This window comes from Somniosus microcephalus, chromosome 11, assembly GCF_052327205.1.
Source record: "Somniosus microcephalus isolate GS21.2 chromosome 11, FLI_Smic_1.0, whole genome shotgun sequence".
Lineage (NCBI taxonomy): Eukaryota > Metazoa > Chordata > Chondrichthyes > Squaliformes > Somniosidae > Somniosus > Somniosus microcephalus.
Window position 1 is genome coordinate 125,947,668 of NC_140997.1, and position 17,046 is coordinate 125,964,713.

The following is a 17,046-nucleotide window of genomic DNA, read 5'->3' on the forward strand; positions in this document are numbered from 1 at the left end:
GGTGTGGTCTAAGCAAGGTATGTGGAGACCTGAACTGTGCACAGTACTCCAGGTGTGGTCTAACCAAGGTATGTGGAGACCTGAACTGTGCACAGTACTCCAGGTGTGGTCTAAGCAAGGTATGTGGAGACCAGAACCGTGCACAGTACTCCAGGTGTGGTCTAACCAAGGTATTTGGAGACCAGAACTGTGCACAGTACTCCAGGTGTGGGTAGCACTGTGGAGCAATTTTTAATCTTCTGACGCCTGACTGCGCCATCTTGGTTTTTTACTTATCCAGCTAAATACTTGACTTTTCTAACTTTTTATTTATGTCTCCTGTAACTTTTAAAAACTCTCTTTAAAAAAAAATTGTCTTGTTCTTATCGCAGGATCACAAAGGATGAGGACAGCCATTCGGCCCATCTTTGTTAATCCATCAGAAGCCCCTACAACTCCTCCCCTCCCCTCCACGCCCCCCCCCCGCCCCCATTGTCGCATCGAATTGTTTCTTGAATGATTCCAGGGTTTTCACCTCCTTCAATCTGCGGAGGAGTCCACTCCAAGAGTTTAGAGCCTGGATGGGACCCATCAGCCCTGCACATACAATCTGGCTCCTGCTACACACCTTATGTTACTACAGCGAAGGACTGGTCAAATCAACCGAGCCCACCGTCAATTTATGGGAATAAAAATCACAATTTATTATAATACATACATAGTTTGTTATCCTCCCTGCAAAGAATTATCAAATTCTGATATTGGTTAGCTCCAAATCATGTATTTCAATAGTCGATTACAATGCTGTGGAATGAAAAGGAGTACAGACAAAATTTCATAATCTCAAGAAAATCACCAAGGCGAGAGAATATAGCAGTAATATAGCAGCGTACATATATATGGAAAGGATGGCCATAAATGGAGATAAGTTCAGATTTCTTTTTCTACAAAGGCAAATTAATTATGAATGAATTTACTGTGTTAACTTTTACAATTTTATTGGTGAGAAGAGGAATACCGTACTCGAGTGTAGTGGCAATCTAGAGATTGCCAGTTCAAATCCCACCGTGACCAATTGTGACTTTGAGTTCCAAATCAGGATATTTGAGTTGGCACCAGGTATAAGAATTACATAAAAAACCTGAGCTGGTTCACGAATATCCTTCAGGCAAGTGGATTTGTCATCCTACCCAGTGACTCCAACCGGACATTATTGGCAATAACTCCCTTTGAAGTGACCCAGCAAGCCACTTTGTCATTTAAAAAACTCAGGTCAACTAAGGAAGGGCAATAATTGGAGTCTCGCAAATACATCAGAGAACAAGTTCTTAAAAAGTGCAATTTAGTGTTTATGGGAGTGAAATCCAACTTCAGAAGAGTCACAAATGGGCGATGGTGGATTGACTGCCCGTTACACACCCGCCTGGTGGATCAACCGCCCGTTACACACCCCGCCCGGTGGATCGACCGCCCGTTACACACACCGCCCGGTGGATCGACCGCCCGTTACACACCCCGCCCGGTGGATCGACCGCCCGTTACAGACCCCGCCCGGTGGATCGACCCCCCGTTACACACCCCGCCCGGTGGATCGACCGCCCGTTACACACACCGCCCGGTGGATCGACCCCCCGTTACACACCCCGCCCGGTGGATCGACCGCCCGTTACACACACCGCCCGGTGGATCGACCGCCCGTTACACACCCCGCCCGGTGGATCGACCGCCCGTTACAGACCCCGCCCGGTGGATCGACCGCCCGTTACACACCCCGCCCGGTGGATCGACCGCCCGTTACAGACCCCGCCCGATGGATCGACCCCCCGTTGCACACCCCGCCCGGTGGATCGACCGCCCGTTACACACCCCGCCCGGTGGATCGACCGCCCGTTACACACCCCGCCCGGTGGATCGACCGCCCGTTACACACCCCGCACGGTGGATCGACCGCCCGTTACACACCCGCCTGGTGGATCGAGCCCCCGTTACACACCCCGCCCGGTGGCTCGACCCCCCATTGCACACCCTGCCCGGTGGATCGACCGCCCGTTACACACCCCGCCTGGTGGATCGACCCCCCATTACACACCCACCCGGTGGATCGACCGCCCGTTACACACCCCGCCCGGTGGATCGACCGCCCGTTACACACCCGCCGGCTGGATGGACCCCCCCCCCGTTACACACCTGCCCGGTGAATCGACCGCCCGTTACACACCTGCCCGGTGGATCGACCGCCCGTTACACACACGTCCGGTGGATCGACCGCCCGTTACATACACGTCCCGTGGATCGACCGCCCGTTACACACCCGCCTGGTGGATCGACTGCCCGTTACACACCCCGCCCGGTGGATTGACCGCCCGTTACACACCCACCTGGTAGATCGACTGCCCGTTACACACCCTGCCCGGTGGATCGACCGCCCGTTACACACCCGCCCGGTGGATCGACCGCCCGTTACACACCTGCCCGGTGGATCGACCCCCCGTTACACACCTGCCCGGTGGATCGACCGCCCGTTACACACCTGCCCGGTGGATCGACCCCCCGTTACACACCTGCCCGGTGGATCGACCGCCCGTTACACACCCCGCCCGGTGGATCGACCGCCCGTTACACACCCGCCCGGTGGATCGACCGCCCGTTACACACCTGCCCGGTGGATCGACCCCCCGTTACACACCTGCCCGGTGGATCGACCGCCCGTTACACACCTGCCCGGTGGATCGACCCCCCGTTACACACCTGCCCGGTGGATCGACCGCCCGTTACACACCCGCCTGGTGGATCGACTGCCCGTTACACATCCCGCCCGGTGGATCGACCGCCCGTTACACACCCACCTGGTAGATCGACCGCCCGTCACACACCCCGCCCGGTGGATCGACCGCCCGTTACACACCCGCCCGGTGGATCGACCGCCCGTTACCCGCCCGCTGGATGGACCCCCCCCGTTACACACCTGCCCGGTGGATCGACCGCCCGTTACACACCCGCCCGCTGGATGGACCCCCCCCGTTACACACCTGCCCGGTGGATCGACCGCCCGTTACACACCTATCCGGTAGATCGACACCCCATTACACACCCGCCCGGTGGATCGACTGCACGTTACACACACGCCCGGTGGATCGACCGCCCGTTACACACCCCGCCCGGTGGATCGACCGCCCGTTACACACACGCCCGGTGGATCGACCGCCCGTTACACACACGCCCGGTGGATCGACCGCCCGTTACACACACGCCCGGTGGATCGACCGCCCGTTACACACCCCGCCCGGTGGATCGACCACCCGTTACACACCTGCCCAGTGGATCGACCGCCCGTTACACACCCCGCCCAGTGGATCGACCGCCCGTTACACACCCGCCCGGTGGATCGACTGCCCGTTACACACCCCGCCCGGTGGATCGACCGCCCGTTACACACCCCGCCCGGTCGATCGACCGCCCGTTACACACCCCGCCCGGTGGATTGACCACCCATTATACACCCGCCCGGTGGATCGACCACCCGTTACACACCCGCTCGGTAGATCAACTGCCCGTTACACACACGTCCGGTGGATCGACCGCCCGTTACACACCTGCCCGGTGGATCAACTGCCCGTTACACACACGTCCGGTGGATCGACCGCCCGTTACACACCTGCCCGGTGGATCGACCGCCCGTTACACACCCGCCCGGTGGATCGACCCCCCATTACACACCTGCCCGGTGGATCGACCGCCCGTTACACACCCCGCCCGGTGGATCGACCCCCCATAACACACCCGCCTGGTGGATCGACCGCCCGTTACACACCCGCCCGGTGGATCGACCCCCCCATTACACAACCCACCCGGTGGATCGACCGCCCGTTACACAACACGCCCGGTGGATTGACCGCCCGTTATACACTCGCCCGGTGGATTGACCACCCGTTACACACACGCTCGGTAGATCAACCGACCGTTACACACCTGCCCGGTGGATCAACTGCCCGTTACACACCTGCCCGGTGGATCGACCGCCTGTTACACACACGTCCGGTGGATCGACCGCCTGTTACACACCCGCCCGGTGGATCGACCCCCCGTTACACACCCCGCACGGTGGATCGACCGCCCGCTACACACCCCGCCCGGTGGATCGACCGCCCGTTACACACCCCGCCTGGTAGATCGACCGCCAGTTACACACCTGCCTGGTGGATTGACCGCCCATTACACACCCGCCCGGTGGATCGACCGCCCGTTACACACCCGCCCGGTGGATCGACCCCCCGTTACCCACCCGCCCGGTGGATCGACCGCCCGTTACACACCCGCCCGGTGGGTCGACCGCCCGTTACACACCCTGCCCGGTGGATCGACCCCCCATTACACACCCCGCCCAGTGGATCGACCGCCCGTTACACACCCGCCCGGTGGATCGACCGCCCGTTACACACCCCGCCCGGTGGATCGACCGCCCGTTACACACCTGCCTGGTGGATCGACCCCCCATTACACACCCCGCCCGGTGGATCGACCGCCCGTTACACACCCCGCCCGGTGGATCGACCGCCCGTTACACACCCGCCCGGTGGATCGACCGCCCGTTACACACCCGCCCGGTGCATCGACCGCCCGTTACACACCCCGCCCGGTGGATCGACTGCCCGTTACACACCCGCCCGGTGGATCGACCCCCCATTACACATCCCGCCCGGTGGATCGACTGCCCATTACACACCCGACTGGTGGATCGACCGCCCGTTACACACCCCGCCCGGTGGATCGACCGCCCGTTACACACCCCGCCCAGTGGATCGACCACACATTACACACCCGCCCGATTCTATCTTCCATGGACTTCAATCAGGCAGGGTATATAACGGGCAGCAAATCTGCTCCCATCTGTTTTGCACCTCCCCTTATACACACAACCACAACCTTGACAGTGGACTAAACAGGAAAAGCCTTTCACTCGACATTCCTCCCTGGTTAATTCACATGGCGTGACCTGAGCAGGTGAATGAAGTCTAATGTTACTCTGCACTGTTCCAAGTCATTTATGAGTCTAATATATTTTACACGCAGGAGATGGGCTGATTGGCCGGCGTGGCGAGTGTCATGAATCTTATCATTCATGGAGAAATGACTCATGAAATAACACTGTGCGGCCAGCTGGTGGCGCCGTCCAAGGAGTATAAATACTCGAGCGTGGGCCCAGCTTGTTCAGGACGTTTTTGTAACCAGGAACTAGTGATGTAACTAGAATCTCATGGTTGTGAAACAGTTGATTAAAGCCTTGTTTTATACTCAAACCAAGTGCTCAGTAGTCTTTTTACATCAGCGAGGAACGCTGGCGAGTCAGCATCAAGGCGTGGCCACGATATCAGAAAGAAGCTATAATAAATCAAAAATGTCATAGGAGGAAAGTTGGCAAGGCACTAAACAAGGTCTATTCTTATTGGTATATTGATTAGTGATTTTGACGTTAATGTGAGCTGATTAGTCCAATGATAAACGGTAATTACTTTGCTATGGCATGTGTCTGAGGATTTAGGACAGGCTCTGCAGGAACTCCAGCACTGTGTGATGCCACTCCTCAGGGTTATTGAGGTAGCAGGCATGCTGTGCCCCCTTCATAATGTGCACCTTGTGGTTGGACAGGTTTTTCAGATTGTTGAAGGATGCCTCTCCCATCGGCTTGTCCTCGTCACCATAGACAATCAGCGTTGGGGTCTGTCAAAAATGTAAAGCGCGGGTCAGTAACAGGAGCTCTTAGTACAGTTAGCCGATTAATCGAGGTGTGCCATAGGGGCCCGCAGCAGCATCTTTCATCACTCTAATAGTGGCTCCCCAATAGCTTACCAATAAAGGTCAATGTCCACTCTGGTATAGAGCCGTACAGACCAACAACAGCTTGCATTTATATAGCGCCTTTACTGTAGAAAAACGTCCTGAGGCACTTCACAGGAGTGTTATAAAACAAAATTTGACACCAAGGCAATTAAGGAGATATTAGGGCAGAAGAGGTAGGTTTTAAGGAGCGTTTTAAAGGAGGAAGGAGAGGTAGAGAGGCTGAGAGGTTTAGGGAGGGAATTCCAGAGCTTAGGGCCTTGGCAGCTGAAGGCACGGCCACCGATGGTTGAACTATTAAAATCAAGGATGCCCAAGAGGGCAGAATTAGAGAAGCCCAGATATCTCGGGGGGGGGGGGGGGAGGGGTGGTTGTGGAGCTGAAGGAGATTACAGAGATAGGGAGGGGCGAGGCCATGGAGGGATTTGAAAGCAAGGATGACAATTTAAAAATGAAGGCGTTACTTAACCGGGAGCCAATGGAGTTCAGCGAGCACAGGGGTGATGGGTGAACAGGACTTGGTGCGAGTTAGGACAGGGGCAGCTGAGTTTTGGATGACCTCAAGTTTACGGAGTGTAAAATGTGGGAAGCCAGCCAGGAGTGTGTTGGAATAGTCAGGTCTAGAGGTAACAAAGGCATGGATGAGGGTTTCAGCAGCGGATGAGCTGAGGCAGGGGAGGATGTTCTGGAAGTGGAAATAGGCGGTCTTAGTGATGGCAAGGATATGTGTTTGGAAGCTCATTTTGGGGCCAAATATGACACCAAGGTTGTGGACAGTCTGGTTCAGCCTCAGAAAGTTGCCGGGGACAACGATGCGGTTGGTGAGTAGGGAACGGAGTTTGTAGCGGGGACCAAAAACAATGGCTTCGGTCTTCCCAATATTTAATTGGAGGAATTTCTGCTCATCCAGTACTTGGTATTGGACAAGTAGTCTGGCAGTTTGGAGACCGCGGCGGGGTCGAGAGAAGTGGTGGTGAGGTAGAACTGGGTCTTGTCAGCGTACATGTGGAAACTGACGCTGTGTTTTCGGATGATGTAGCCAAGGGGCAGCATGTAGATGAGAAATAGGAGGGGGCCAAGGATAGATCCTTGGGGGACACCAGAGGTAACGATGCAGGAGCGGGAAGAGAAGCCGTTGCAGGTGATTCTCTGGCTTCGATAAGATAGATAAGAATGGAACCAGGCGAGTGCAGTCCCACCCAGCTGGACAATGGTGGAGAGGCCTTGGTCAACCATGTCAAAGGCTGCAGACAGGTCAAGAAGGATGAGGAGGGATTGTTTACCTTTGTCACAGTCACATAAGATGTCATTTGTGACTTTGATGAGAGCCGTTTCGGTACTGTGGTGGGGTGGAAACCTGATTGGAGGGATTCAAACAGAGAGTTGCGGGAAAGATGGGCACGGATTTTGGAGGCGAAAACACGTTCAAGGACTTTGAAGACGAAAGGGAGGTTGGAGTTGGGTGGTAATTTGTAAGGACAAGAGGGATCAAGGGTGGGGGTTTTTTGAGGACGAAAGATAATGGTGGTGATTTAGAAAAGGATGGGGACAGTACCTGAGGAGAGGGAACCACTTACTATGTCAGCTAGCATGAGGGCCAGTAAGGGAAGTTGGGTGGGAATGGGGTCAAGGGAACAGGAAGTGGGTCTTGTGGACAAGATGAGCTGCGAGAGGACATGAGTGAACATAGGAGAGAAGTTAGAGAGAAACAGGGCTAAGGCAGGAGGAGACTAGGGGGAGCTTTGGCTTGGTAGGCAAGGGGGAGGCAGCAGAGGTTAGCCTCAGTGTTCGTGACAAAGAAGACCATGAGATCTTCACATATGTTAGGTGAGGATGGAAGGGGCAGGGTAGAATGGTTTAAGAAGACGGTCGGTAGTGAAGGTGATCCTGGAGTGTGTGGGCAGTTTTGGCAAAGGGCGAGATCAGATAGCACTTGAAGTGGTGATGAATGGCTAAACCAGTTGGACTTGAGGGAGTGAAGATAGGGGGTTAACAATGGAGATTGAGGGAATAGTTGAGCAGATCAATGGTTGTAGAAGTATCGTGGTGAATGGAGGACCAGAAAGGTCCCAGGTTCAATGCCTGGTCCATGCTAGCTGATCTCAGTTCAGGTGACATTGGAGACTGCAACTGATCTTGGCACTCCCTGCATTTGAGGGGGAACATTAGCTAGGGTTCCTGCTCCTGATCACTGTCCAGTGACCCCTCGATTGGAGACAGGGGAATCAGTCAGGGTTCCTGCTCCTGATCACTGCCCAGTGACCCCTGGGTTAGAGAGAGGAGGAATCAGCCAGGGTTCCTGCTCCTGATCACTGCCCAGTGACCCCTGGGTTAGAGAGAGGGGAAATCAGCCAGTGTTCCTGCTCCTGATCACTGCCCAGTGGCTCCTGGGTTAGAGAGGGGGGAAACCAGCCAGGGTTCCTGCTCCTGATCACTGCCCAGTGACCCCTGGGTTAGAGAGAGGAGGAATCAGCCAGGGTTCCTGCTCCTGATCACTGCCCAGTGACCCCTGGGTTAGAGAGAGGGGAAATCAGCCAGGGTTCCTGCTCCTGATCACTGCCCAGTGACCCCTGGGTTAGAGAGAGGGGAAATCAGCCAGGGTTCCTGCTCCTGATCACTGTCCTGTGACCCCTGGGTTAGAGAGAGGGGAAATCAGCCAGGGTTCCTGCTCCTGATCACTGTCCTGTGACCCTTGGGTTAGAGAGAGGGGAAATCAGCCAGGGTTCCTGCTCCTGATCACTGTCCTGTGACCCCTGGGTTAGAGAGGGGGGAAATCAGCCAAGGTTCCTGCTCCTGATCACTGTCCTGTGACCCCTGGGTTAGAGAGGGGGGAAATCAGCCAAGGTTCCTGCTCCTGATCACTGTCCTGTGACCCCTGGGTTAGAGAGAGGGGAAATCAGCCAGGGTTCCTGCTCCTTATCACTGCCCAGTGACCCCTGGGTTAGAGAGAGGGGAAATCAGCCAGGGTTCCTGCTCCTGATCACTGCCCAGTGACCCCTGGGTTAGAGAGAGGGGAAATCAGCCAGGGTTCCTGCTCCTGATCACTGTCCTGTGACCCCTGGGTTAGAGAGAGGGGAAATCAGCCAGGGTTCCTGCTCCTGATCACTGTCCTGTGACCCCTGGGTTAGAGAGGGGGGAAATCAGCCAGGGTTCCTGCTCCTGATCACTGCCCAGTGACCCCTGGGTTAGAGAGAGGGGAAATCAGCCAGGGTTCCTGCTCCTGATCACTGTCCAGTGACCCCTAGGTAAGACAGAGGGGAAATCAGCCAGGGTTCCTGCTCCTGATCACTGCCCAGTGACCCCTGGGTTAGAGAGAGGGGGAATCAGCCAGGGTTCCTGCTCCTGATCAATGCCCAGTGACCCTCGGGTTAGAGAGAGGGGGAATCAGCCAGGGTTCCTGCTCCTGATCATTGCCCAGTGACCCCTGGGTTAGAGAGGGGGGAAATCAGCCAGGGTTCCTGCTCCTGATCAATGCCCAGTGACCCTCGGGTTAGAGAGAGGGGGAATCAGCCAGGGTTCCTGCTCCTGATCACTGCCCAGTGGCTCCTGGGTTAGAGAGAGGAGGAATCAGCCAGGGTTCCTGCTCCTGATCACTGCCCAGTGACCCCTGGGTTAGAGAGAGGAGGAATCAGCCAGGGTTCCTGCTCCTGATCACTGCCCAGTGACCCCTGGGTTAGAGAGAGGGGAAATCAGCCAGGGTTCCTGCTCCTGATCACTGTCCTGTGACCCCTGGGTTAGAGAGAGGGGAAATCAGCCAGGGTTCCTGCTCCTGATCACTGCCCAGTGACCCCTGGGTTAGAGAAAGGGGGAATCAGCCAGGGTTCCTGCTCCTGATCACTGTCCTGTGATCCCTGGGTTAGAGAGAGGGGGAATCAGCCAGGGTTCCTGCTCCTGATCACTGCCCAGTGACCCCAAGTTAAGACAGAGGGGAAATCAGCCAGAGTTCCTGCTCCTGATCACTGCCCAGTGACCCCTAGGTAAGACAGAGGGGAAATCAGCCAGGGTTCCTGCTCCTGATCACTGCCCAGTGACCCCTAGGTAAGACAGAGGAGAAATCAGCCAGAGTTCCTGCTCCTGATCACTGCCCAGTGACCCCTGGGTTAGAGGGAGTGGAAATCAGCCAGGGTTCCTGCTCCTGATCACTGCCCAGTGGCTCCTGGGTTAGAGAGGGGGGAAACCAGTCAGGGTTCCTGCTCCTGATCAATGCCCAGTGGCCCCTGGGTTAGAGAGAGGGGGAATCAGCCAGGGTTCCTGCTCCTGATCACTGCCCAGTGACCCCTGGGTTAGAGAGAGGAGGAATCAGCCAGGGTTCCTGCTCCTGATCACTGTCCTGTGACCCTTGGGTTAGAGAGAGGGGGAATCAGCCAGGGTTCCTGCTCCTGATCACTGCCCAGTGACCCCTAGGTAAGACAGAGGGGAAATCAGCCAGGGTCCCTGCTCCTGATCACTGCCCAGTGACCCCTGGGTTAGAGAGAGGGGAAATCAGCCAGGGTTCCTGCTCCTGATCACTGCCCAGTGGCTCCTGGGTTAGAGAGGGGGGAAACCAGTCAGGGTTCCTGCTCCTGATCAATGCCCAGTGACCCCTGGGTTAGAGAGAGGGGAATCAGCCAGGGTTCCTGCTCCTGGTCACTGCCCAGTGACCCCTGGGTTAGAGAGAGGGGGAATCAGCCAGGGTTCCTGCTCCTGATCACTGCCCAGTGACCCCTGGGTTAGAGAGAGGAGGAATCAGCCAGGGTTCCTGCTCCTGATCACTGTCCTGTGACCCTTGGGTTAGAGAGAGGGGGAATCAGCCAGGGTTCCTGCTCCTGATCACTGCCCAGTGACCCCTAGGTAAGACAGAGGGGAAATCAGCCAGTGTTCCTGCTCCTGATCACTGCCCAGTGACCCCTGGGTTAGAGAGAGGGGAAATCAGCCAGGGTTCCTGCTCCTGATCACTGCCCAGTGGCTCCTGGGTTAGAGAGAGGGGAAATCAGCTAGGGTTCCTGCTCCTGATCACTGCCCAGTGACCCCTGGGTTAGAGAGAGTGGAAATCAGCCAGTGTTCCTGCTCCTGATCACTGCCCAGTGACCCCTGGGTTAGAGAGAGGGGAAATCAGCCAGAGTTCCTGCTCCTGATCACTGCCCAGTGACCCCTAGGTAAGACAGAGGGGAAATCAGCCAGAGTTCCTGCTCCTGATCACTGCCCAGTGACCCCTGGGTTAGAGGGAGTGGAAATCAGCCAGGGTTCCTGCTCCTGATCACTGCCCAGTGGCTCCTGGGTTAGAGAGGGGGGAAACCAGTCAGGGTTCCTGCTCCTGATCAATGCCCAGTGGCCCCTGGGTTAGAGAGAGGGGGAATCAGCCAGGGTTCCTGCTCCTGATCACTGCCCAGTGACCCCTGGGTTAGAGAGAGGAGGAATCAGCCAGGGTTCCTGCTCCTGATCACTGTCCTGTGACCCTTGGGTTAGAGAGAGGGGGAATCAGCCAGGGTTCCTGCTCCTGATCACTGCCCAGTGACCCCTAGGTAAGACAGAGGGGAAATCAGCCAGGGTCCCTGCTCCTGATCACTGCCCAGTGACCCCTGGGTTACAGAGAGGGGAAATCAGCCAGGGTTCCTGCTCCTGATCACTGCCCAGTGGCTCCTGGGTTAGAGAGGGGGGAAACCAGTCAGGGTTCCTGCTCCTGATCAATGCCCAGTGACCCCTGGGTTAGAGAGAGGGGGAATCAGCCAGGGTTCCTGCTCCTGGTCACTGCCCAGTGACCCCTGGGTTAGAGAGAGGGGGAATCAGCCAGGGTTCCTGCTCCTGATCACTGCCCAGTGACCCCTGGGTTAGAGAGAGGAGGAATCAGCCAGGGTTCCTGCTCCTGATCACTGTCCTGTGACCCTTGGGTTAGAGAGAGGGGGAATCAGCCAGGGTTCCTGCTCCTGATCACTGCCCAGTGACCCCTAGGTAAGACAGAGGGGAAATCAGCCAGTGTTCCTGCTCCTGATCACTGCCCAGTGACCCCTGGGTTAGAGAGAGGGGAAATCAGCCAGGGTTCCTGCTCCTGATTACTGCCCAGTGGCTCCTGGGTTAGAGAGAGGGGAAATCAGCCAGTGTTCCTGCTCCTGATCACTGCCCAGTGACCCCTGGGTTAGAGAGAGGGGGAATCAGCCAGGGTTCCTGCTCCTGATCACTGCCCAGTGGCCCCTGGGTTAGAGAGAGGGGGAATCAGCCAGGATTCCTGCTCCTGATCACTGCCCAGTGGCTCCTGGGTTAGAGAGAGGGGAAATCAGCTAGGGTTCCTGCTCCTGATCACTGCCCAGTGACCCCTGGGTTAGAGAGAGTGGAAATCAGCCAGTGTTCCTGCTCCTGATCACTGCCCAGTGACCCCTAGGTAAGACAGAGTGGAAATCAGCCAGTGTTCCTGCTCCTGATCACTGCCCAGTGACCCCTAGGTAAGACAGAGGGGAACCAGCCAGGGTTCCTGCTCCTGTACAGCATGTGTGGATGTTGAATGATGATTGACTTGGGCTCTGATCCTCCTCCGAGGTCAAATAACTTGCTGGCAATCACTCTGTGGTGACTAAGGTGTGGTAGTGGGGATCTTCGAATCACATGCCGGCCACAGCCGGATAAACTACTGCCATCAGAGCCGTGTACTGTGTCAGAGGCTGGTGCCACCCCTCCCACTGCTAAAGGTGAGCAACGTACAGAACCATAACACACCTGCCATGCCCAGGAACTTAACCCCCACCTCTTCAGGGCTGACACTGTACGTTGGAAAAAACAATCTTCATTCTAATATAGTTATTCCACGAGACTGAAATTCAGCACAAGCTCCAGCCGTGGCCCAGTGGGTAGCACTCTCGCCTCTGAGTCAGAGGTCATGGGTTCAAGCCCCATTCCAGAGACTTGAGCACAAAATCCAGGCTGACACTCCAGTGCAGTTACTGAGGGAGTGCTGTGCTGTCAGATGTGACGTTAAACCGAGGCCCCGTCTGCTCTCTCGGGTGGACGTAAAAGATCCCTTGGCACTATTTCGAAGAAGAGCAGGGGAGTTATCCCCGGTGTCCTGGTCAATATTTATCACTCAAGCAGTATCACTAAAACAAATGATCTAATCATAATCACATTGCTGTTTGTGGGAGTTTGCTGTGCGCAAATCGGCTACCGCATTTCCTACATTACAACAGTGACTACACTTCAAAAAGAACTTCATTGGCTGTGAAGTGCCTCGGGACATGCTGAGGATGTGAAAGATGCTATATAAATGCAAGTCTTTCTATGAAGAGCCAGCTTACCTGCACACTGGTGTACTGCTCAGCGGAGAACTTTTCAGTGCAGATGGGAGCCACAGGGATGAATCCCTTCACCATACCATTGTGTCCAAACAGGAACGGCAGTGAATACATTCCACTCAGTGATGGGCTGATTATCACGACTGGGCCCAGCTCCAAACCCTTCAGCACATTCATGAGGAAACTGTCGGGAGCGAGATCCCCCACACTGGCCGGAGCAGTATATTCTTTGGAGTTACCCAGACCTGGGGAGAAGAGAAAGAGCGGAAGGAAAGTCGGCCAGCGTACCTTTAACGTACAACGCAGAATAACACGCAGCCTCAGAGCAGGAAGAGCGGCTCCCTCGGTAATGTCATACGGAGCAGAAGGCCTCAGCCTCGATCACCAGCCTGTGCTGAGTTAACTGATCTCAGCCAGCTTGTGTTATGACTACACTCAGCATCCCCGGGCTAGGGAGGGGCAAGTCCTGCTCACGTCTATGTCGGTTGAGGATAGGTCAGGATTAACTGTGATACACCCTGCAAGTGAATAGCCTGCCAAAACTCAACAGATGCACACAGGAGGAGTGGCCACGTTATTGAGTTACTGAAGGACCCTCGGCGACTATGATACCACACTCCAGGTAAGGAGTGGAGAAAACTGGCAGAACAAAAAGATGCTGAAGGCAAATTTGTCACTAAGCTACTAGAGCAGGTCAGAGGCTGGGTATTCTGCGGCGAGTAGCTCACCTCCTGATTCCCTAAAGCTTCTCCACCACCTACAAGGCCCGAGTCACTTGCCTGGATGGGTGCAGCTGTATAATGAAGTAATTCTTTATAAAGCGTGCTATCAGCGTCTCGAAGGGAAGGGGGTGTGGTGGAGTGGGTTGAAGTGCCCTCATCATCCAAACCTACCTGATACTCACCCCGACTAGTCTAATTCATTGATGATGTTGTAACATAAGGAGCGCACCCTGGGCCTTTCACAATGACAGTGGCCTCTCCCTGCGAGGAACTCTGAATGGACAACACAGCTAAAACACGAGAGAAACTACAGGCTGCTTCTAATGCTGCCCATTAACTTATGGGTATGGTGGTATAGTGAGTGGTTGTTTAACTGGACTAATAATCACCATGGCAGTTTCAGAATTTGAATTCAGTTTAAAAATCTGAGATAAAAAGCTGGCATCACTAAAAGTGACTGTGAAGCTGGTTCACTAATGTCCCTTAGGGAAGGAAACCTGGCATCCTTACCCGGTCTGGCCTATATGTGACTCTAGCCAACCTGGTTGACTCTCAACTGCCCTCTGAAGTGGCCGAGCAAGTGTACAAGGCAACAGGGGATGGGCAATAAATGCCGGCCTTGCTAGCGACGCCCACAACCTGAGAATTAATCAAGAAATAAAAACTGTTAATCCCTGTAGAAATGTCAGAGAGATGCGCGGGTGTGCACAATGAACTGAACCAAACAGCAGGTGCTCCTTCAATCGGCTAGGTCTACATCCCTCCCTGTCAGTGAGACTGCTCACTCAATGCCAGTGCGGGTCGGGGTAACTGGCCTCCTTACCTGGTAAGTCGATTGCCACTGCCTGGTACCCGGCCTCCGCCAACTTCTGGAGGGTACCGAGATTCAGCCAAGTCTCGGAGGAGAACCGAATGCCATGGAGCAGCAGCACAGAGAGTTTGGGGGGCTGCTCAGGGGGTCCTGCCCGACGGTAAAACAGCTCCTGTCCTTCCAGCTCCACCGTGCCTTCCTTAACCTCAACACTCGCCATGGTTACCGGCTGTTACTGAGCTCTGCTGCGCACGTGGGTCCTGCAACAGGAAACAATGGTCAGCACAGGTTAGATACAGAGTAAAACTCCCTCTACACTGTCCCATCAAACACTCCCAAGGCAGGTACAGCATGGGTTAGATACAGAGTAAAGTTCCCTCTAAATTGTCCTATCAAACACTCCCAAGGCAGGTACAGCACGGGGTTAGATACAGAGTAAAGCTCCCTCTACACTGTCCCATCAAACACTCCCAAGGCAGGTACAGCACGGGTTAGATACAAAGTAACGCTCCCTCTACACTGCCCATCAAACACTTCCAGGGCAGGGTCAGCACAGGTTAGATACAGAGTAAAGCTCCCTCTACACTGTCCCAACAAACACTCCCAGGGCAGGTACAGCACGGGTTAGATACAGAGTAAAGCTCCCTCTACACTGTCCCATCAAACACTCCCAGGGCAGGTACAGCATGGGTTAGATACAGAGTAAAGCTCTCTCTACACTGCCCATCAAACACTCCCAGGGCAGGTACAGCACGGGTTAGATACAGAGTAAAGTTCCCTCTACACTGTTCCCCATCACACACTCCCAGGGCAGGTACAGCACGGGTTAGATACAGAATAAATCTCCCTCTACACTGTCCCATCAAACACTCCCAGGGCAGGTACAGTATGGGTTAGATACAGAGTAAAGCTCCCTCCACATTGTCCCATCAAACGTTCCCAGGGCAGGTACAGCACGGGGTTAGATACAGAGTAAAGCTCCTTGTACTCTCTCTACAAATAGTTTATGGTTAAAGCTGAGCAGTGAGTGTTGGTAGACACAGTAAGGGAACTGTTCAGACTGAAGTGGCAGAAACTGAGCACAGGTGAAGAGGAAGAAGTTGCACAAACCTAACTCTCAGAGAGAGTGTGAAGATGCACAATCTGAAGCTGACTGCCTTTCTGCTGATCTCCCAGCGAGTTCTGGGAAACAGGAAGAGAGCCACAACAGGAATGCAGGGAACTGGGGCCAGCGCCCTCTGCTGCCAGGAGACACCATTACCAGACCCTGGCCAACAGCCTGCCAATCAGCAATGGACTAGAACAAAGAAAGAACTTGCATTTATCATAGAAGAGAATCATAGAATCTTACAGTAGGAGACCATTCGGCCCGTTGTGCCTGTGCCTGTGAATTTAAATAAAGGAAACTACGATGGTATGAGGCACGAGTTGGGTAGGATTGATTGGGGAATGTAACTCAAAGGGTTGACGGTGGATAGGCAATGGCAAACATTCAAAGATCACATGGATGAACTACAGAATTTGTTCATCCCTGTTTGGCATAAAAATAAAACAAAAAAGGTGACTCAACCGTGGCTAACAAGGGAAATTAGGGATAGCATAAGATCCAAGGAGAAGACATATAAATTGGCCAGAAAAAGCAGTAAACCTGAGGATTGGGAGCAGTTTAGGATTCAGCAAAGGAGGACAAAGGGATTAATTAAGAGGGGGGAAATAGAGTATGAGAGTAAGCTTGCAGGGAACATAAAAACTGACTGTAAAAGCTTTTATAGATATGTGAAGAGAAAAAGATTGGTGAAGTCAAGCGTAGGTCCCGTGCAATCAGAATTAGGGGAATTTATAACGGGGAACAAAGAAATGGCAGACCAATTAAATACATACTTTGGTTCTGTCTTCACAAAGGAGGACACAAATAAACTCCCAGAGATGTCGGGGAACATAGGGTCTAATGAGAGAGAAGATCTGAAAGAAATCAGTATTTATAGGGAAATGGTGTTAGGGAAATTAACGGGATTGAAGGCCAATAAATCCCCAGGGCCTGATAATCTACATCCTAGGGTACTTAAGGAAGTGGCCCTAGAAATAGTAGATGCATTGCTGGTCATCTTCCAAAATTCGATAGACTCTGGAACAGTTCCCATGGATTGGAGGGTAGCTAATGTTACCCCACTATTCAAAAAAGGTGGTAGAGAGAAAACGGGAAATAAGCCTGACATCGGTAGTGGGGAAAATGCTAGAGTCCATTGTAAAAGATGTAATAGCAGAGCACTTGGAAAACAGTGACAGGATCGGACAAAGTCAACATGGATTTACAAAAGGTAAATAGTGCTTGACTAATCTACTGGAATTTTTTGAGGATGCAACTGGTAGAATAGATAAGGGAGAACCAGTGGATGTGGTGTATTTGGACTTTCAGAAGGCTTTCGATAAGGACCCGCAT

The 17,046-nt window shown here is 54.2% G+C and overlaps 1 protein-coding gene across 2 annotated transcripts; it reads right to left on the reverse strand.

Moving 5' to 3' along the window:
• Positions 1–740: 740 nt before the first annotated feature.
• abhd14b (abhydrolase domain containing 14B) lies at positions 741–15,804 on the reverse strand. Of its 2 annotated transcripts, XR_015079999.1 has the most exons (5): positions 15,717–15,804; positions 14,619–14,866; positions 13,077–13,318; positions 2,604–5,697; positions 741–2,540 (listed from the first exon to the last, which is right to left on the reverse strand). XR_015079999.1 is itself a non-coding variant. In XM_086001230.1 (4 exons), exons 2-4 carry the CDS (start codon positions 14,824–14,826, stop codon positions 5,515–5,517), a joined length of 633 nt encoding a protein of 210 aa, XP_085857356.1. In that variant the 5' UTR covers positions 14,827–14,866; positions 15,717–15,804; the 3' UTR covers positions 741–5,514. The 2 variants fall into 2 exon arrangements, 1 of the variants encoding a protein (XP_085857356.1); XM_086001230.1 differs by having other exon boundaries at positions 741–5,697.
• Positions 15,805–17,046: the final 1,242 nt, after the last annotated feature.